This window comes from Macaca nemestrina, chromosome 13, assembly GCF_043159975.1.
Source record: "Macaca nemestrina isolate mMacNem1 chromosome 13, mMacNem.hap1, whole genome shotgun sequence".
In the NCBI taxonomy this organism is placed as follows: Eukaryota; Metazoa; Chordata; class Mammalia; order Primates; family Cercopithecidae; genus Macaca; species Macaca nemestrina.
The window spans coordinates 61,763,201-61,784,267 of record NC_092137.1 but is presented as its reverse complement, the minus strand read 5'-3'; the positions used below and the strand labels follow the sequence as shown (position 1 = coordinate 61,784,267).

The 21,067-nt window shown below is 42.4% G+C and overlaps 1 protein-coding gene across 2 annotated transcripts in view; it reads left to right on the top strand.

The window, feature by feature from the left end:
- The window catches only part of LOC105465108 (exportin 1), a 59,319-nt gene that overhangs the window by 20,540 nt on the left and 17,712 nt on the right, over positions 1 to 21,067 (top strand). For both annotated transcript variants that reach the window (XM_011713350.3, XM_011713354.3), the window contains 6 exons: positions 13,684 to 13,745; positions 13,967 to 14,011; positions 16,115 to 16,296; positions 17,436 to 17,484; positions 17,560 to 17,679; positions 19,656 to 19,784. In XM_011713350.3, coding sequence (XP_011711652.1) covers positions 13,684 to 13,745; positions 13,967 to 14,011; positions 16,115 to 16,296; positions 17,436 to 17,484; positions 17,560 to 17,679; positions 19,656 to 19,784 — 587 coding nt within the window. The remainder of the gene's footprint in view (positions 1 to 13,683; positions 13,746 to 13,966; positions 14,012 to 16,114; positions 16,297 to 17,435; positions 17,485 to 17,559; positions 17,680 to 19,655; positions 19,785 to 21,067) is intronic.

Here is a 21,067-nt window from a genome sequence, read left to right as displayed (position 1 = left end):
GTGATCCACCCGCGTTGGCCTCCCAAAGTGCTGGGATTACAGGCGTGAGCCACTGTGCCTGGCTTTTTTTTTTTTTTTTTTTTTTTTTTTTTTGAGACGGAGTCTTGCTCTGTCGCCCAGGCTGGAGTGCAGTGGCGCGATATCGGCTCACTGCAAGCTCCGCCTCCCGGGTTCACGCCATTCTCCTGCCTCAGCCTCCCGAGTAGCTGGGACTACAGGCGCCCGGCTAATTTTTTGTATTTTTAGTAGAGACGGGGTTTCACCATGGTCTCGATCTCCTGACCTTGTGATCCGCCCGCCTCGGCCTCCCAAAGTGCTGGGATTACAGGCGTGAGCCACCGCGCGCGCCCGGCTGTGCCTGGCTTTTTCTTTGTTTTTTAAAGATGTAGGGATTCACTCTGTTCCTCAGGCTGGAGTACAGTGGTGCAATCGTGGTTCACTGCAGCCTGGGCTCCAGTGATCTTGCCTCAGGCTTTTTTTCTTTTTCTTCTTTTTTTTTTTTTTTTGAGACGGAGTCTCACTCTGTCACCCAGGCTGGAGTGCAGTGGTGCAATCTTGGCTCACTTCACCCTCTGCCTCCTGGATTCAAGTGATTCTCCTGCATCAGCCTCATAAGTAGCTGGGATTACAGGTGCACACCACCATGCATGGCTAATTTTTGTATTTTTTTTAGTAAGGACGGGATTTTGCCATGTTGACCAGGCTGGTGTCAAACTCCCGACTTCAGGTGATCCTCAGCCTCCCAGAGTGCTGGGATTATAGGTGTGAACCATTGTACCCTGCCCTCTTGCCTCAGCCTTGACTGTGGGTCCACACCACCATGCCCAGCTAATTAAATTTTTTTTTTTTTTTTTTTAAGAGACAGAGTCTCACTGTGAAGCCCAGGCTGGTTTTTTATTTATTTATTTATTTATTTATTGAGACGGAGCCTCGCTTTGTTGTCCAAGCTGGAGTGCGGTGGCGCGATCTCTGCTCACTGCAAGCTCCGCTTCCCAGGTTCATGCCATTCTCCTGCCTCTGCCTCCCAAGTAGCTGGGACTACAAGCGCCCGCCACCGCACCCGGCTAATTTTTTTTGTATTTTTAGTAGAGCCGGGGTTTCACCGTGTTAGCGAGGATGGTCTCGATCTCCTGACCTCGTGATCCGCCCGCCTCGGCCTCCCAAAGTGCTGAGATTACAGGCTTGAGCCACTGCACCTGGCCCCAGGCTGGTTTTAAACTCCTGGGCTTAAAGCAGTCTTCCTACTTTGCTGTCCCAAATTGCCACCATGCCTGGCTGGGTAATTTTAATAGGTGAAATGGAAGAATTTCCTAATAAAGAGTGGTTGCTATTTATGGTAGTCTTTTATTTATGCATCTGTTTTGAGACAAGATCTCACTGTATCACCCATGCTGGAGTACAGTAGCACAATCATAGCACACTGCAGCCTCAAACTCCTGAGCTCAGGCAGTTACCCCTGCCTTAGCCTGCCAAAATAGCTAGGACTACAGGCATGCGCCACCACACCCAGCTAAGTTTTTCTAATTTTTATAGAGACACAGTTTGCCCATGTTGTCCAGGCTGGTCTTGAACTCCTGGCCTCAAGTGATGCTGCAACCTCAGCCTCCCAAAGTGCTGGGGTTAAAGGTATATCACCACCCCTAGCCATCACTGAAGTCTTAAAGGTCCTCTAGGACTACCAGTGGTGGTGATTCTCTGTCAGAGTCATGATCCAGATAATTCCCCATCGCTTTTTAAAGGAGGCATTTAGGCTGGGTGTGGTGGCTCACACCTGTAATCCCAGCACTTTGGGAGACTGAGGCAGACAGATCACCTGAGATCAGTAGTTCAAGACCAGCCTGGCCAACATGGTAAAACCCTGTCTCTACTAAAAATACCAAAATTAGCTGAGTGTGGTAATGGGCGCATTTAATCCCAGCTAATTGGGAGGCTGAGGCATGAGAATTGCTTGAACCTGGGAGGTGGAGGTTGCAGTGAGCCAAGACAGCACCACTGTACTCCAACCTGGGCAACAAGAGTGAAACTCTGAAATAAATAAGTAAATAAATTAATTAAAAATGGCATTTAGATAATTCAAATCATAAAAAAGAGAAAGCCTCCTTTGTCTGTTCCTGGTGGGGGAAAAGATGATGCTATATAAAGGTATTTCTGTACTTTTTATTTAAACCAAGAGATTATCTTAATCAGTTAATGTGTATGGCTTATAGATCATTTCATTGATTGATAAAAACTTGCTTACAGGCGGGGCGTGGTGGCTCATGCCTGTAAACCCAGCACTTTGGGAGGCCGAGGCAGGTAGATCACCTGAGGTCTGGAGTTCGAGACCAGCCTGACCAACATGGAGAAACCCTGTCTCTACTCCAAATACAAAATTAGCCAGGTGTGGTGGCGCATGCCTGTAATCCCAGCTATTGGGGAAGCTGAGGCAGGAGAATTGCTTGAACCTGGAAGATGGAGGTCGCGATGAGCTGAGATCGCACCATTGCACTATGGCCTGGGCACCAAGAGCGAAACTCCGTCTCAAAAAAACCCACACTTGCACACATTGAATAGAGAAGAAGTGAATTTATGGAAAAAATAGTCCAAAGTGGAAAGATCATAATTACAAGGTTTGATTTTGTTTTGTTTCGTTTTGGTTTTTTCGAGGCGGAGTTTCGCTCTTGTTGCCCAGGCTGGAGTGCAGTGGCTCAATCTCCACTCACTGTAACCTCCGCCTCCTTGGTTCAAGTGATTCTCCTGCTTCGCCTCCCAAGTAGCTGGAATTACAGGCTTGCGCCACCCTGCAAGTTTGGATTTTTGTTGTTGTTGTTTTTGTTTTAATTTATTTTGAGACAGAGTCTCGCTCTGTCGCCCAGGCTGGAGTGCAGTGTCATGATCTTGGCTCATTGCAACCTCTGGCTCTAGGGTTCAAGCGATTCTTGTGCCTCAGCCTCTTGAGTAGCTGGGGTTACAAGCATGCACCACCACACCAGCATAATTTTTGTTTTTGCAATAGAGATGGAGTTTCGTCATGTTGGCCTGGCTGGTCTCAAACTCCAACCTCAGGTGATCCGCCCACTTCAGCCTCCCACAGTGCCGAGATTGTAGTTCGAGACCAGCCTGGTCAACAGGGTGAAACCCCATCTCTACTAAAGATACAAAAATTAGCCGAGTATGGTGGTGAATTGCTTGAACTGGGGAGGCAGAGACTGCAGTAAGCCTAGATCACACCACTGCCCTCCAGCCTGGCTGACAGAGCGAGACCCTATCTCAAACAAAAAAAGATGTTCTGTAAGTTTTCTTACAGAACCTTTATAGTTTTAGCGCTTCCATTAAGATCTGTGATTTGGCTGGCACAGTAGCTCACAATTGTAATCCCAACACTGGGAGGCCAAGGCAGGCGGAAACAATACAAGCAAATTAGCCAGGTGTGGTGGCATGTACCTGTAGTCCTGACTGCTGGGAAGCTGAGGTGGGAGGAATGCTTGAGTTCAGGAGGTGGAGGTTGCAGTGAGCCGAGATCATGCCACTGCACTCCAGCCTGGGCGACAGAGACCCTGTCTGAAAAAAGCATCCTGTGATTCATTTTACTCAATTTTTGTATATGAGGTGAGGTAAGGGTCAAGGTTGGTTTGTTTGAGACAGTCATGCTCTGTCGCCCGGCCATAGTGCAGTGGCGCGATCTTGGCTCACTGCAAATTCCACCTCCTGGATTACAGGCACACACTACCACACCCAGCTAAGTTTTGCATTTTTAGTAGAGATGGGGTTTCCCTGTGTTGGCCAGGCTGGTCTTGAACTCGTGACTTCAAGTGATCCGCCCGTTTCAGCCTCCCAAAGTGCTGGGATTACGTAAGCTACCACACCCAGCTCCCCAACTTTGTTTCCAAAAGTTTTGACTATTGTTGGTTCTTTGCTGTTCCATAATAATTTTAGAGTGAAATCTGGCAGATTTCAACAAAAACTGTCCTGAAATTTTCATTGAGATTGCTATGAATCTATGGATGCATTTGGAGAGAATGAACATCTTTAATGTCAATTCCTGATTATTTGTTGTTAACATAGGGAACTGTCATTGTTCACTTATCTCTGGAACATGTAATTTAATCCAGCTAATCAAAGCCCAGTTTAAACTCACTTTCCCTTCGTGTTGTGAGAAAACACCTCAATTCTGCAAAAGCTCTTGGAATTTAATATTTCTGCTGCTTTTCCCTATGCATGTGGTGTTTAGTCGTTTCATAGTTCCTTGACTATGGGATTCAGAGCAGAAACCCTATTTCCTAATTTCCTTGAGAAATTTTCAGAACTAGGTGATAATGTAAGTTTCTAGTAAGTTGATAGTGTTGCTCAGAGGTGATTGTTTCATTTGTGATTTTGAAAAGAAAATGTAAATTTTTAGACTTAAGCCCTTGCATCTAAAACAAATTCATGAGAAATCCCACAGAATACAATGTTAGAGACGAGCAAAAATAATCAGTCTAATCTCAGAGAGTTGACAGGCATTCCAGATCATTTTTGTCAGTATTCAACCATGGTAGGATAATGTAAGAAATATACTTAAGGCCAGGTGCGGTGTCTCACGCCTGTAATCCCAGCACTTTGGGAGGCCTAGGCGGGCAATTGTCTGAGGTCAGGAGTTCGAGACCAGTCTGGCCAACATGGTGAAACCCCGTCTCTACTAAAAGTACAGAAAAATTAGCTGGGCGTGGTGGCGCATTCTTGTAATCCCAGCTACTCTGAAGGCTGAGGCAGGAGAATTGCTTGAACCTGGGAGGTGGAGGTTGCAGCGAGCCGAGATTGCACCACTGCACTCCAGCCTGGGCAACAGGAGCAAAACTCTGTCTCAGAAAAGAAAAGAAAGCAGTATTTCCAGGTACATTGTATATGATTGACAGGAATAAATAATATTTCCATTTCTGATTAATGTAACAATTTGCCCCATCCCAAGTATTTTTGATTACAGGCCTCTATAAAAGGCCTATACTTGATACCTAACAGTGTTTGATCCCTAGCTTACATCCATGTAACTTTTTTTTTTTTTTAGATAGGGTCTCACGCTGTCGCCCAAGCTAGAGTGCAGTGGCGGGATCATGGCTTACTCTAGCCTCAGCTTCCAGGGCTCAAGCAATCCTCCTGTGTCAGTCTCCTGCATAACTGGGAGTACGTGCGCATGAATCATACCTGGCTCAATGTTTCTATATTTTGTAGAGATGGGATCTCACTATGTTGCCTTGGCTGGTCCTGAGCTCCTGGGGTCAAGCGATCCTTCTGCCTCAGCCTCCCAAAGTGTTTAGATTACAGTCAAGAACTGCTGTACCCGACCTGCTTTCACTTTTTGGCTCTCTTGAGTGATGCTCCTGTAAATTTTAGTAAAATTTTAATCTTTTAGATTTTTTGCTCACTACGTTTGAGGTCATAAACATCCATTTAAGAATGGTGGATGTTCATATAGATCCATTTCTCTTAACATTATCAAAGCAGGTTAAATTCTAGATTATCTGTGGGAACCCTAAGAACTGCTTTAGAATTATTGTTAGCTGTTTGTCTTCCATCTGGCATTGTTCTCAACTATTAATATTTCATTGAGAGAACAGTAGTAACATCCTGTATACCCTTGTATAAATAAAGAGAGCAGATCACTATCTTATTGACCATCTTTCCAAAGATCGATTTTGTGGTTTATTTTGTTTGTTTGTTTTTGAGATTGAAATCGGTTGAAGGGATTCTTGTGCCTCAACCTCCGGAGTAGCTGGTAGTACAGATGCGCACCACCCACCATGCCTGGCTATTTTTTTGTGTTTTAGTAGAGACAGGTTTCACCATGTTGACCAGGCTGGTCTCAAACTCCTGGCCTCAAGCGATCCACTCACCTCGGCCTCCCACAGTGCTAGGATTACAGGCGTGAGCCACCACATCCAGCCAATTTTGATGTTTTCATGGAGTGATACTTGTAATAAACATTTCAATTATATATAGCATTGATGTAGACATGTATTAAATTTACGTTTTTTTAGCTTATGGAATAAACAAATGTTTAAACTGAAATTGATTCGAAACTGGATTGAACTTTTTCTTTTTCCTGTTTGTAATTTACATTTTTAATAGTGTGTTGAAAGCCTTAAACTATTTTCTGTGGTGCAGGTTGACTGCCTGTTATTGGAAATGCTTGGTATGAGAAGTGTTCCAGTCTTCGGGCTTTTTCAGATTTTGGAATATTTGCATTATGCCTACTAGTTAAGCATCCCAAATCTGAAATACCCTAATGAGCATTTGATTATGGGTTTTTTTTTTTTTTTTTTTTTTGAGATGGAGTTTCGCTCTTGTTGCCCAGGCTGGAGTGCGATGGCATAATCTCAACTCACTGCAACTGCTGCCTCCTGGGTTGAAGCTCCCAAGTAGTTGGGATTACAGCCATGTGGCACCACACCTGGCTAATTTGGTAGTTTTAGTAGAGACAGGGTTTCTTCATGTTGGTCAGGCTGGTCTCAAACTCCAGACCTCAGGTGATCCACCCACCTTGTGTTGAGATTACAGGCGAGAGCCACCTCACTGGACTTGAGCATTTCCTTTTAGTGCCATGTTGGTGCTTTAAAACTTGCAGATTTGCGGTCGGGCGTGGTGGTTCACACCTATAATCCCAGCACTTTGGGAGGCCGAGGTGGGTGGGTTGCCTGAGGTCAGGAGTTGGAGAAAAACCTGGACAACATAGTGAAACCTTGTCTTTACTTAAAAACAAAACAAAACAAAACAAAAATTAGCTGGGTGTGGTGGCGGGCACCTGTAATCCCAGGTACTGTGGGAGGCTGAGCCAGGAGAATCGCTTAAACTCGGGAGGTGGAGATTGCAGTGAGCCGAGATTGCACCATTGCACTCCAGCCTGGGCCACAAGAGTGAAACTCCATCTCAATCAGTCAATCAAAAGAGTTTTTCTAGGAATGCATCTTTCTCTTAATAAGTCAGATCCTTATTTGGTTGAAAATGTTTACTGCATGACTATCACTGACTATGTAAGATGCTGATGTACAACTGTATGACTTGAAGGTTGAGTTTTGCTTCTATGGGAATATGACACCATTTGAATTGTTCTCAATATTTTAAAGAGTTTTAGTGAATTCTGTTCATATAAAAATCAGGTTCAATAATGCGTGCTTTTTACACTATCATTGAGTATCCAGTGTTTACAAGGTGTTTTTGAGGGATAAGATTATTATTGCTGTGTAAATTAGATGGTGTGTACCTTCTAAGTTAGCATGAGATTTATTTAAATCTTATCTTTTTAGCTTGCTGAAGTTGATACTATGCAGTTGCAAGTTTATATTGACCATTTAATATTGCTCTGTTTTTTTTGAAATGGGACCGTTAAACACATTTTTCTTTATATTGAGACAATAGAGCTGGAATATTAAAGATGTATGCATTAACCCTTGCATTTGGAACATTTACATGTCATAAGCTGCCTTTCAGTGAGTGGTTAGGCATTTCTACAGGTGTGTATTATATTTTGAATAAATTTTATATGGCTTTCCAAGAAACAATTAGAGCATTTGACCCACCAACTTTGTTTTTTATTTTTATTTTTTTGAGACAGAGCCTCCCACAGTAGAGACGGGGTTTCACTATGTTGGCCAGGCTGGTCTTAAATTCCACCTCAGGTGATCCACCTGCCTTGGCCTCCCGCAGTGCTGGAATTACAGGTGTGAGCCACTATGCCCAACCTGTCCTACCAGCTTTGGATGTGAATTTTTTTCATTTCTATTGAGAAGAATAGGGTCTTGGGGCACTATGATTGTACGATGATTGTACGAGTGCTAAGTCAGTGTTTGAATCCATTGAAGATCCTGACGGCAACATCAGGATTTATCAAAGACACACAACTTCAATGAGAACCTTTCTTTGAAATTAATTAATTAATGATATGGAGTCTTGATCTGTCACTCAGGCTGGAGTGCAGTGGCACAATTTCAGCTCACTAGGAATGCATCTTTCTCTTCTCTTTCTCCGTCCCCCAGGTTTAAGCACTTCTGCCTCAGCCTCCCCAGTAGCTGGGACTGCAGGCGTGAGCCACCATGCCGAGCTAATTTTTGTATTTTTAGCAGAGACGAGGTTTTGCCATGTTGACCAGGCTGGTCTCGAACTCCTGGCCTTGTGATCTGCCCACCTCAGCCTCCCAAAGTGCTGGGATTACAGGCTTGAGCCACTGTGCCTGCCTGCCTTTTTTGATTTTTTTAAAGAGACAGAGACCCCCTCTGTTGCCCAGGCTGAAGTGCAGTGGCACAATCATAGCTCATTGTAACTTCAGTCTCCTGGATGATGGGTAGAATTCTGCCACAGCCCAACTAGCTAGGAGTATAGGACGAACCACTGTGCCCAGCTAGTTGTTTTATTTTTTTGTGGAAATGGGGCCTTGCTGTGTTGCCCAAGCTGCTCTCAAACTCGTTTCCTCAAACGCTTCTCCCATGCCATCCTTCCAGAGCTCTAGGATTACAGGTGTGAGCCATCATGCGTGACTTGTTTTTGATTTTTAGATCATTTTCTTCCTTGTTTTTTTGTTTTTGTTTTTGTTTTTTAAATGGAGTCTTCCTCTGTCACCCAAGCTGGAGTGCAGTGGCGCGATCTTGGCTCACTGCAACCTTTGCCTCTTGGGTTCAAGCGATTCTCCTGCCTCAGTCTCCCCAAGTAGATGGGACTACAGGCACGTGCCACCACGCCCAGCTAATTTTTTTTTTTGTTTTTATTTTTTGTATTTCTAGTAGAGACGAGGTTTCACCATGTTGGCCAGGCTGGTGTCAAACTCTTGACCTCAGGTGATCTGCCCGTCTCAGTCTCCCACAGTGCTGGGATTACAGGTGTGAGCCACCACGCCCAGCCTTCTTCACCTTTTATGTCAAACTTTTTAAGGAAGAGCTTAGAAAGCCAATTTAAAGAAATTGAAATGTGTTATGTAAATGTCTATTTTGCAACTGAGACACACCAATTAGCACAAAAAGTCAGAGACCAGTAAGGGGTCATTTTCTGTCAAATCTCAAGCTGAGCTCTTTAAGTGCAGTTTACAATTGGATTGATTGATTGGTTGGTTGGGTTTGTTTTTTGTTTTTTGTTTTTTTTGAGATGGAGTCTTGCTCTGTCACCCAGACTGGAGTGCAGTGACACGATCTTGGCTCAGTGTAACCTCTAGCTCCCAGGTTCAAGCGTTTGTCCTGCCTCAGCTTCCCAAGTAGCTGGGATTACAGGCATGAGCCACTGTTCCTGGCCTACAATTGGAATTTTTTGTTGTTGTTTTTGAGACGGAGTCTCGCTTTGTCACCCAGACTTGATTGCAGTGGTGCGATCTCAGCTCACTGCATTGTCCACTTCCTGGGTTCAAACGATTCTCATACCTCAGCCTCCTGAGTAGCTAGGATTACAGGCGCATGCCACCATGGCTGGCCAATTTTGTTGTATTTTTATTAGAGACAGGGTTTCACCATGTTGGCCAGGCTGGTCTAGAACCCCTGACCTCAAGTGATCTGCCTCCCTCGGCCTTCCAGAGTGTTGGGATTACAGGCGTGAGCTACTTTGCCCGGCTGGAATGCTATTCTTAATTGAGCTGCTTTTATTTATTTATTTATTTATTTATTTATTTAGCAAGCCTTGAGGAAGGGATTTGGGGAATGAACAATGGTACTTGATCAAATAATCCTTGCACTAGGCAATCAGAGCTTCTAGGACCACTGTACCTGGCCATGGGGGTTTTATTGATAATAATCTGTAAGGAACAAAAGGGTAGGTACTATCGAAATCATTGATTAGATGTAGGGAGCATTAAGGACATATGGAAAGTAGTTTGAAGTGAAATATTACTATAAGAGAATCGGCCAGGCGCAGTGGCTCATACCTGTAATCCCAGCACTTCGGGATGCCGAGGTGGGCGGATCACCTGAAGTCAGGAGTTCGAGACAGCCTGGCCAAAATGGTGAAACCCCATCTCTACTGAAAATACCCGAAAAAGCCAGGTGCAGTGGCTCACGCTTGTAATCCTAGCACTTTGGGATGCTGAGGCAGGATAATCGCTTAAACCCGGAAGGCAGAGGTTGCAGTGAGCTGAGGTCGCGCCACTGCACTCCAGTCTGGGGGACGGAGTGAGGCTCTGACTCCAAAAAAACAAATACAAAAAAAGTAGCCGGATGTAGTGGCACGCACCTGTAGTCCAGGCTACTCAGGAGGCTGAGGCAGGAGAATCGCTTGAACCCGGAAGGCAACCGTGTCAGTGAGCTGAGATCATGCCACTGCACTCCAGCCTGGATGACAGACGGACACTCCGTCTCAAAAAAAAAAAAGTGAGAATGTTGCATAGATTACCCAAGTTAATTCTTATAATTTAGTGTTCATTTAAAAGGAAAATTGATTTCCTACTTTTTGTTTTTAAAAGTAGTATTAGGCCGGGTATGGTGAGTCAGGCCTGTAATCCTAACATAAAATGTGGCCAAGGTAGGAGGATTGCTTGAGGTGTGGAGTTCAAGGCCAGCCCCAGCAACAGTGAGACCAGGAAGAATTAGCCAGGCATGGTGCTAAGCACCTGTGGGCCCAGCTACTCAGCTGTTTGAGGCAGGAGGATCGCTTGAGCCCAGGAGTTCAAGGCTGCAGTGAGCTGTGATGGCACCACTGCATTCTAGTGTGGGCAACAGAGCAAGGCCCTGTCTCTAAAACAAAATGTAAAAAATGTATTTTCCATTTCCCTATTCATTTTATGTATTTGTAGCATAAATGTTACTGCGCCTATTGACACTTGACAGCATTAGATTTCTATTATATGTGTTATGTTGCTTTACTGTATTAGTAATATTTTTTCATAATTAGGAAAATCTTTCCATAATTACTTTTAACAGAATTTTTTTATTTGGGGTATTGTGGGAAATGGCTAGTTTTGTCATCGTTAATAAAAATTATGTAATTAAGTGCCAGTGAAGAACCATAGTTTGAAAGTGAATTTAATACATTAACTCATAGTTATGCAATCTCACAAGCATTTTGCTGCCTTCAAGTTGTCTGTTTCCAGCTAATTCTAATGACTAAATTTTGTATTTTCCTTCTCAACAAAAATTTCACTCAGTTCTATATATATGTTAGATGAGACTTGGAACATACAGCTCTACAACCTTAAACTGCTTTTCCAAAAATATGAAAGCTATGAAAACAAAAAATCTTCATAATTTAACTGATTTGGTGACAAAGCCTAAATTGAACAGATGTGGGAGTATTTATAATTGTTAATTTTACATAGCAGGAAATAGTAATTTGTTCAATTAGGGTTGCTATTTCATATCCTTTTAGTGTTTCAATATAGGTGTACCACACTACTTTTCCTTTAAAAATGTTCTAAGAATTTAATATTCTGCAACACTCTTGAACCCTGTGATTTTGGAGAATGGAACCTATAGTAGATGCTCAGCAAATTCTACATGATGCAAATTAAAATCAAGGATATGAGTATGAGTATCATGTCTTAACTGTTTAAAGAGTAGGTTTTACTATGGAGAGATCCATAAGAGCATTTGAAATGAAAGCTTTTTTCCTAAACTTCCCTCTTTTTTAAAAAAAATTGTATGTGTGAAGTTAATGTTGTATTTCTAATATGAGCTTAATGTTGCAGTTAATGTGTAGTGGAAAATAATAACACTTACATTGATTTTTGAGACAAGAGCTTGCTCTGTTGCCCAGGCTGGAGTGCAGTGGCACGATCTCAGCTCGCTGCAGCCTCCACCTCTAGGCCTCAAGCGATCCACCCACTTCATCCTCCCAAAGTGCTAGGATTATAAGAGTAAGCCACTGTGCCCAAGCCATCAATAAATTTTTATGGGTTAGAAGTTTGGGCCAGGCGTGGTGGCTCATACCTGTAATCCTAGCAGTCTGGGAGGCTGAAGCAGGCAGATACTTGAGGTCAGGAGTTCCAGATCAGCCTGGCCAACATGGTGAAAACATGTCTTTACAAAAATACAAAAAGTAGCTGGATATGCCAGGCGCGGTGGCTCACGCCTGTAATCCCAGCACTTCAGGAGGCCGAGGCGGGGTGATCACGAGGTCAGGAGATCGAGACCATCCTGGCTAACACGGTGAAACCCCATCTCTACTAAAAATACAAAAAATTAGCCAGGCGTGATGGCAGGCACCTGTAGTCCCAGCTACTCCGGAGGCTGAGGCAGGAGAGTGGCGTGAACCTGGGAGGCAGAGCTTTCAGTGAGCTGAGATCTTGCCACTGCACTCCAGCCTGGGCGACAGAGCGAGACAGTCTCAAAAAAAAAAAAAAAAAAAGCTGGGTGTGGTGATGCATGCCTATAATCCCAGCTGCTCAGGATGCTGAGACAGGACAATCGCTTGAACCTAGGAGGTGGAGGCGGAGGTTGCAGTGAGCCAGGAACGCCTCTGTAATCCAGCCTGGGCAACAGAGCAAGACTGTCTCCAAAAAAAGAAAGAAAGGGGCCGGGCGCGGTGGCTCAAGCCTGTGATCCCAGCACTTTGGGAGGCCGAGACAGGCGGATCACAAGGTCAGGAGATCGAGACCAGCCTGGCTAATACGGTGAAACCCCGTCTCTACTAAAAAAAAATACAAAAAACTAGCCAGGTGAGGTGGCGGGCGCCTGTAGTCCCAGCTACTCGGGAGGCTGAGGCAGGAGAATGGCGTAGACCCGGGAGGCGGAGCTTGCAGTGAGCTGAGATGCGGCCACTGCACTCCAGCCTGGGCAACAGCGAGACTCCGTCTCAAAAAAAAAAAAAAAAAAAAAAAGGAAGGGCCAGGTGCAGTAGCTCACGCCTGTAATCCCAGCAATTTGGGAGGCTGAGGAGGGCAGATCACTTGAGGTCAGGAGTTCAAGATCAGCTTGGCCAACATGGTGAAACCCTGTCTCTTATTAAGAATACAAAAATTAGTCAGGCGTGGTGGCGGATGCCTGTACTTGGGAGCCTGAGGCAGGAGAATCACTTGAACCTGGGAGGCGGAGGTTGCAGTGAGCCAAGATTGTGCCACTGCACTCCAGTGTGGGTGACATAGCAGGACTCCATCTCGAAAAAAAGACACGTGAAACCAAATGATGATGAGAGAAACTGAAATAGCAGTTTGTTACAGGCTGGGCGTGTTGGCTTGCTCCTGTAATTTCAGCGCAGAGGGAGGCCCAGGCAGGAGGATCACTTGAGCCTACGAGTTTAAAACCAACCTGGGCAACAATGCCAGATCCCATCTTTAAAAGTATGAATAGCACATTGAATTCATTGGATTTTTTTTTTTTTTTCTACGAGTCTCACTCTGTTGCCCAGGTTGGAGTGCAATGACGTGATCTCTGCTCATTGCAACCTCTGCCTCCTGGATTCAAGCGATTCTCCTGCCTCAGCCTCCTGAGTAGCTGGGGTTATACAGGTGCCCGCAACCACGCCCAGTTAATTTTTGTATTTTTAGTAGAGACAGGGTTTCACCATGTTGGTCAGGCTGGCCCTAAACTCCTGACCTCAAGTGGTTCACCCACCTCAGCCTCCCAAAGAATTGCTGGGATTACAAGCGTGAGCCACTACACCTGGCCAGAATTTTTTTTTAATGCCAATACTGGTGATGGGATTAGAGTATATTAACTGATTTTACTTAGTCCCTCCATTCCCACATTAATTAGTTCTCAAAATTTATTTGCATGCTACAAAAGAGCTCAACAATTTTCTTATTATGTGCAATTTTTTTAATAGGAATAAAAAAATACGTTGTTGGCCTCATTATCAAGACGTCATCTGACCCAACTTGTGTAGAGGTAAGAGTTTATTTTGGAGATTATTGGGAGAGCATAAAATCATTTAGATATTGAGTCTTTGACTACAACCTAATTCTGTCAAGACACATAGTCACACATACGCACAGTCAGTCATTTGCAGTAGACTGTAATCATTTGTTTCTTAGGAGGATTGTCTATGGTTATATTCTTATTTATTGTACTTACCTCAGGCTCTCACTGAATCTTTTATTTTTCCTTAGAAAGAAAAGGTGTATATCGGAAAATTAAATATGATCCTTGTTCAGGTAAGCTTTAACTTAACTATTTTCCTCAGAAGAATTATGCTTACTATTTGAACAAAATGTTTGACCTACTTAGAAAATAAAGTATACTAATATTTGCAGAAGTAGTTATAGTATTCTTACAGTATTAGGTGACCTACTGTCTAGTACTTGAATGTTAAAATTTGCTGTGGCAGGGATCATCAAATAACGTTAAAGCCATCATTTATGTGGCTGCGGTGTGGACTGGACTTTATGTTGAAATCTTTTCTTTTTATTTTCTTTTTTTATTTTTTATTTTTTTTTGGAGACTGTCTCACTCTGTTGCCCAGGCTGGAGTGCAGTGGTACTATCTCAGCTCACTGCTGTCTCCGCCTCCTGAATGGCTGGAATTACAGGTGCCTGCCGCCATGTTTGGCTAATTTTTTGTATCTTTAGTAGAGACAGGGTTTCACCGTGTTGTCCAGGCTGATCTCAAACTCTTGACCTCAGGTGATCCACCCACCTCAACCTCCCAAAGTGCTGGGATTATAGGTGTGAGCCAGCACCCAGTCGGATTGTTTTTTAATTTTGTGATATGCCTGTGCATGTTCCTTTGCATGTTATCTCTCTCAGTCCTTTGATTTCCTTGTCCTTCTAATCAATTTCCATGCTTAGTCCTTAAACTATCTATGTAGACTACATTTATAATTTTTGTATTTATCTGTTTTCAGTAGTAATATAATTTTTTTTTCAGAGAACTCTGGTATGTGTGGGAGGAAAAAACAGTAATTTCTATTTAAATAAGATTTAGAAACATCCAAGTTTCCAAAAATTTTAGTGTATTCAGTAATTAACTCCAGCTTTTATTATACTTTAGAGCTTTCTGTCAGCCCATCTCTGATTGGGGAGAGGGAGGAGAGAATATAAAGAAGGTTAACATGTATTTTTATAATCTGGGAAATCCCTTGTGTGTGATATAAAGAGTCCAGACTTGCATACAAATATAATGCAGTTGATGAGGCTTTTGGTTAAAAGTTTTTTCAGGCCTGGATTGCAGTGCCTCCTTTCTTCTAAATTCATATATCCAAACCCTACTACATTTCAAGGCTCAAATTTTATCCAATAATAAACTGTCTTAACCTGTCACTTTTTACCACCAGTCGTTAGTTAGATCCTTGAATCTCCTAGGATAATTTCTTTTTTTCTTTTTTGAAATGGAGTGTCAACTCTGTCGCCCATGCTGGAGTGCAGTGGCGCCATCTTGGTTCCCTGCAACCTCCGCCTCCCAGGTTCAAGCAATTCTCCTGCCTTGGCCTCCTGAGTAGCTGAGATTACAGACCTGCGCCACCACCCCCGGCTAATTTTTGTACTTTTAGTAGAGTCAGAGTTTCACCATGTTGGCCAGGCTGTTCTTTTCTTTCTTTCTTTTCTTTTTTTTTTTTTTTTTTTTTTTTTTTTTGAGACGGAATCTCGCCCTGTTGCCCGGGCTGGAGTGCAGTGGCCTGATCTTGGCTCACTGCAACCTCCGCCTCCAGGTTCAAGAGATTCTCCTGCCTCAGTCTCCTGAGTAGCTGGGATTACAGGCGCCCGTCACCATGCCTCACTAATTTTTGTATTTTTAGTAGAGACAGGGTTTCGCCATGTTGGCCAGGCTGGTCTCGAACTCCTGACCTCGTGATCCTCCCACCTCAGCCTCCCAAAGTGCTGGGATTACAGACATGAGCCACTACACCCTGCCTGACCAGGCTGTTCTCAAACTCCTGGCCTCAAGTGATCTGCCCACCTTGGCTCCCCACAAAGTGCTGGGATTACAGGCGTGAGCAACCGCACCCGGCCTCCTAGAATAATTTCTACATATCTCTCAGGCAGATATTAATACAGAGACAGACCCATTAGACAGATTGGAGCTTTCATTAGGATAATTGAAAAGGGTCCTGGGGTGATTAAGATAAAAGACTTTATCTGTGTTTGTTTTCTACCCAGTGTGGGGAAGAGGGTGGCACATTTCTTCCTTTAATAAAGGAGGAGAAAATGAAAAGTGGTTTATCCTTACTCCTGCTTTTATCCATTACATAGTTTCTTTGAAGGTTGTTTTATTTGCCTTTGAGAAATGAAGTGCTGTTAACATTTCGTGTCTTATTTTAGATACTGAAACAAGAATGGCCCAAACATTGGCCAACTTTTATCAGTGATATTGTTGGAGCAAGTAGGACCAGCGAAAGTCTCTGTCAAAATAATATGGTGATTCTTAAACTCTTGAGCGAAGAAGTATTTGATTTCTCTAGTGGACAGATAACCCAAGTCAAATCTAAGCATTTAAAAGACAGGCAAGTAATAATTATGTTTTAGAAGTTAAAGTAATTTCTCAAACAATTTCAAGCAATTTGGACGTAAATTGTAGATATTTTAAGGAACTGTGATCAGTAATACGTTAAATTGCTTGTAGTGGTTTTCAACTACAAATTAAGAAATAGTCCTAGACAGGGCCTAATAATTTGCCTCTGGAGGTTGAAAAGTGAATTGTTCAAGATACACTTTAGGAATTGTTTTGTATGGTAACTAGTTAATAGGTTCTAAGCAAATGATTTGTGCCCAAACATACATGTTAGTTATTTTATTTTGTTTTGAGATAAATCTTGCTCTGTTGCCTGGGGTGTAGTGCAGCGGTGCAATCTTGGCTCACCGCAAACCCCGCCTCCTGGGTTGAGGTGATTTTCTTGCCTCAGTCTCCCAAATAGCTGCAACTGCAGGTGGGTGCCACAGCGCCTGGCCTCAAATCAGTTATTATCTCTGCTTCTTGTCATTTCCCCAATTATTATCAATAGTGTTCTTTTTAAAACAAAATAAAACAAAAAACTAGACTTGCCTCTAATAGTAAGCAACCAGTATAAACTATAGGTACACTTCCATTAAGTTTTAAACATTTGTTGTAGTCATTAGGAACATGGGAAAATTTTTCTCCCAGTTTGGTGTATAAGCTCATTTAGGATTTCCGCTGTATGTAATGCCATTTGTCTTATTTTGGAGAGTTTTCAGTATCTTAATTAAAGATACTAGCTTGATTGTATCTATCACCATTAAATCTACAGTCACCATTTAATCTACATTAAATCACTAGAGTGAATGTAGATTTAATATCTGGGTAACTTTTAATGACGTTATTGGTATTTTAAATGTGTTTAAATAAACGATACAATTTTGCTGAGGGAGAGCATATAAATCGAACATAGTCACATCTTTAATTACCAGATTGTTGAAGTTTTGATCTTTTTTTCCCCTTGGGTTGCCCAGGCTGGTCTCAAACTCTTGAGCTCAAGCAATCCTTCCGCCATGGCATCCCAAAGTTCTGCGATTACAGACCTGAGCCACTGTACTGGACCTAAATCATTTTTATTATTATAAATAACTGGTATTTATTTCTGTGTCTTCTAAATCTGATATTTTTGTGGGTTTTGTTTTTTTTTAGCATGTGCAATGAATTCTCACAGATATTTCAACTGTGTCAGTTTGTAATGGTAAGTGCTTTAAATTTCATGTTTAAAAATAACAATAATAGGAAAGCAATTATTTACAAGTGTGTTTTATTTTAGGAAAATTCTCAAAATGCTCCACTTGTACATGCAACCTTGGAAACGTTGCTCAGATTTCTGAACTGGATTCCCCTGGGATATATTTTTGAGACCAAGTTAATCAGCACATTAATTTATAAGGTACAGTGAATACATTTCAGTTATTTGTCACTGTATAGCTGCATATGTTCTTTTCACATGTAAAGCTCTCATCTCTGCATTCTAAACCATTTTCAACCTTGTTTCTAACATGCTCAGAAGAAATTTCCCATGTTTACACCTACTAAATTATTTAAAGTGAGTCTCAAGTCTGATTCTGCCACTTATACCATGTAATTTTATGAATTCATTTTGAACAATGTATTTGATTATATTGCCATCTTTTAGTTGAGTATATAAGTTACAGTGAGGTAAGTCAAGTGCTATTTCTGAAAAATGAAAAGTTCATCTTTTAACTGATAATTTAAAATTATACCATGTTATGTCTTCTTTAAGTTCTACAATGGTTTAGCCTGGGCAACATGGTGAACCCCCGTCTCTACTGAAAATACAAAACTTAGCCAGGCGTGGTGTGGTGCATGCCTGTAGTCCCAAACATTGGCCCAACCTACTTGGGAGGCTGTGGCAGGAGAATCTCAAACCCAGGAGGCAGAAGGTGCAGTGAGCCAAGATCATGCCACTGCACTCAAGCCTGGGCAACAGAGCAAGACCCTGTCTCAAAATAAATAAATAGTCGGGCGTGGTGACTCACACCTGTAATTCCAGCATTTTGGGAGGCCAAGACGGGTGGATCACGAGGTCAGGAGATTGAGACCATCCTGGCTAACACGGTGAAATCCCGTCTCTACTAAAAAAAAAAAAAAATACAAAACATTAGACAGGCATGGTGGCGGGCACCTATATTCCCAGCTACTCGGGAGGACGAGGCAGGAGAACGTGAACCCGGGAGGCAGAGCTGGCCGTGAGGTGACAGAGTGAGACTCCGTCTCAAAAAAAAAAAAAAAAAGTGTATATATACACATATATAATAAATAAAGTTCTACAGTGGTTTATCCAGAGATAATCACTGTTAACGGTTGTATTATATTTTCAGTTGTTTTCTTGACTGATGTAATGAATAAATTAAGTATCTAATTGGAACATTATAACCTCTTCAACTTCGTAGAGTTTGGTAACATAATATGGATTTATGGTATTTGAATGATGAGTTTATTGCTTAAGTTACGTAAAAACCTTTCTATTGTCAACAGTCCTATAGAGAACATTCTCAGACATAAGATATTATGCAATTGTTGAAACATTTACTTTCTTTAAATATTTTAATGTTTAATTAACAGATTATTAAGGTTTTAATGCCCCCTGAATTCCCAACCCCAGACGATAGCTGTTTATCTTCTCAACAATAGAATATGTAAGCCAACTTTCCCATATTCTTATTACTCTTAGATATATTGACCATTTCCCAAAATCCTAAGCAATCACAAGTTTTAGGTCCTGTGTAATTACACAGAAAGTATAACATTCCTAAAAGTCATATCACAGATTCTAGGAAAGTTGTTACGGAGCCTTGTTATTTTAGATGTCTAAGGACACATCAAAAGAAAACAGTTTAGGCCAGGCGTGGGTGGCTCATGCCTGTAATCCCAGCACTTTGGGAGGCTGAGGTGAGTAGATCACGAGGTCAGGAGATCAAGACCAGCCTGGCCCAACATGGCGAAACCCTATCTCTATTAACAATACAAAAATTAGCTGGGTATGGTGGCATGCGCCTGTAGTCCTGGCTACTCGGGAGGCTGAAGCAGGAGAATCACTTGAACCCGGAAGGTGGAGATTGCAGTGAGCCGAGATCAAGCCCCTGCATTCCAGCCTGGGTGACAGAGCGAGACTCTGTCTCAAAAAAAAAATTAGTTTGCTCCTAAAGCATTTACTGTATATTGGGTAGGCAATAAAATTTCCTCTCAGTATATCTGCAAGATAAAATATGTTCATTCACTTGGCTGTTTTTGACATCTACGCCTATATTTAATTGTTAAAGCTTTTTCCTTTTAGTTGTGAATTTTAAGTAAAGTGTGTGTCAGGCCAATTAATTTTATGGTTCCCTCCCCCCTTTTAAATAGTTCCTGAATGTTCCAATGTTTCGAAATGTCTCTCTGAAGTGCCTCACTGAGATTGCTGGTGTGAGTGTAAGCCAATATGAAGAACAATTTGTAACGCTATTTACTCTGACAATGATGCAACTAAAGCAGGTAATACAATACTATCTTGAAAATTGACTGGATAATTTTAGTGCCTTAGAAAATACTGAATTCCAAATGAGTTATTTTAGAACAACGTATCATAGATCAGCCATAATCTTATCTTATATTTATTACATAAAATTTGTAGTAAGCTACAAATTGTTAATGATGTTTCCAAAAATTTCTTAAAACTCAGGTTTGGGGTGTGTTGTGGTAATTTATTTTTGCACAGTTTTGGAGCTTGGTCTTTTGGGAGATATCTGACCAGACAATGGGAAACCTGGGAGTTGTTCCTAACATTGTGTCTGAAGGAATTCTTTTCAGCCCTAGTTTGATTGGTTATCTATTAAATGATCTAGAAAGTTATTTATAATACTGTGTTCATGGCCAGGTGTGGTGATTAACACTGTAATCCCAGAACTTTGGGAGGCCAGAGTGGGAGGACCAGTTGATGCCAGGAGTTCGAGACCAGCCTGGACAACATAACCAGACCATCTCTACAAAAGATTTAAAAAATAGCTAGCTGTGGTGTTGCATACCTGTAGTTCCAACTACTCTGGAGGCTGAGGCAATAGGATCGCTTGAGCCCATGAGTTCAAAGTTAAAATGAGCTATCGTCACACTACTGCACTCCAGCCTGGATGACAGGACAAGTCCCTGTCTCTTAGAAAACAAGGAAAGATAGATTACTGTGTGTGTTTGTGATCTGAATGAATTAATTCATTATTTTTACATTTTCAGTGTCAGTGAGAAAGGGATTAAGTCCAATACTAGAAAAAATGTAAAGGCTGTGATAGCGGCCTTACTAGTTGCAATTTTTTTTTTTTTTTTTTTTTTTTTGAGACGGAGTCTCGCTCTGTCGCCCAGGCTGGAGTGCAGTGGCGCGATATCGGCTCACTGCAAGCTCCGCCTCCTGGGTTTACGCCATTCTCCTGCCTCAGCCTCCTGAGTAGCTGGGACTACAGGCGCCCGCCACCGCGCCCGGCTAATTTTTTGTATTTTTAGTAGAGACGGGGTTTCACCGTGGTCTCGATCTCCTGACCTTGTGATCCGCCCGCCTCGGCCTCCCAAAGTGCTGGGATTACAGGCGTGAGCCACCGCGCCCGGCCACTAGTTGCAATTTAATTTATTTGAGAAGAGTCAAAATCTAGGTCTTAGAGATACAAGAATAGGTATACCGGACCTAGGAGTTCTATATGTGGTTTAATATTAGCAAAAGGGTGTTGGGATCTTAGGGCTTAAAAATAATAGTGTTGGCTGGGTGCAGTAGCTTACACTTTTAATCCCAGCAC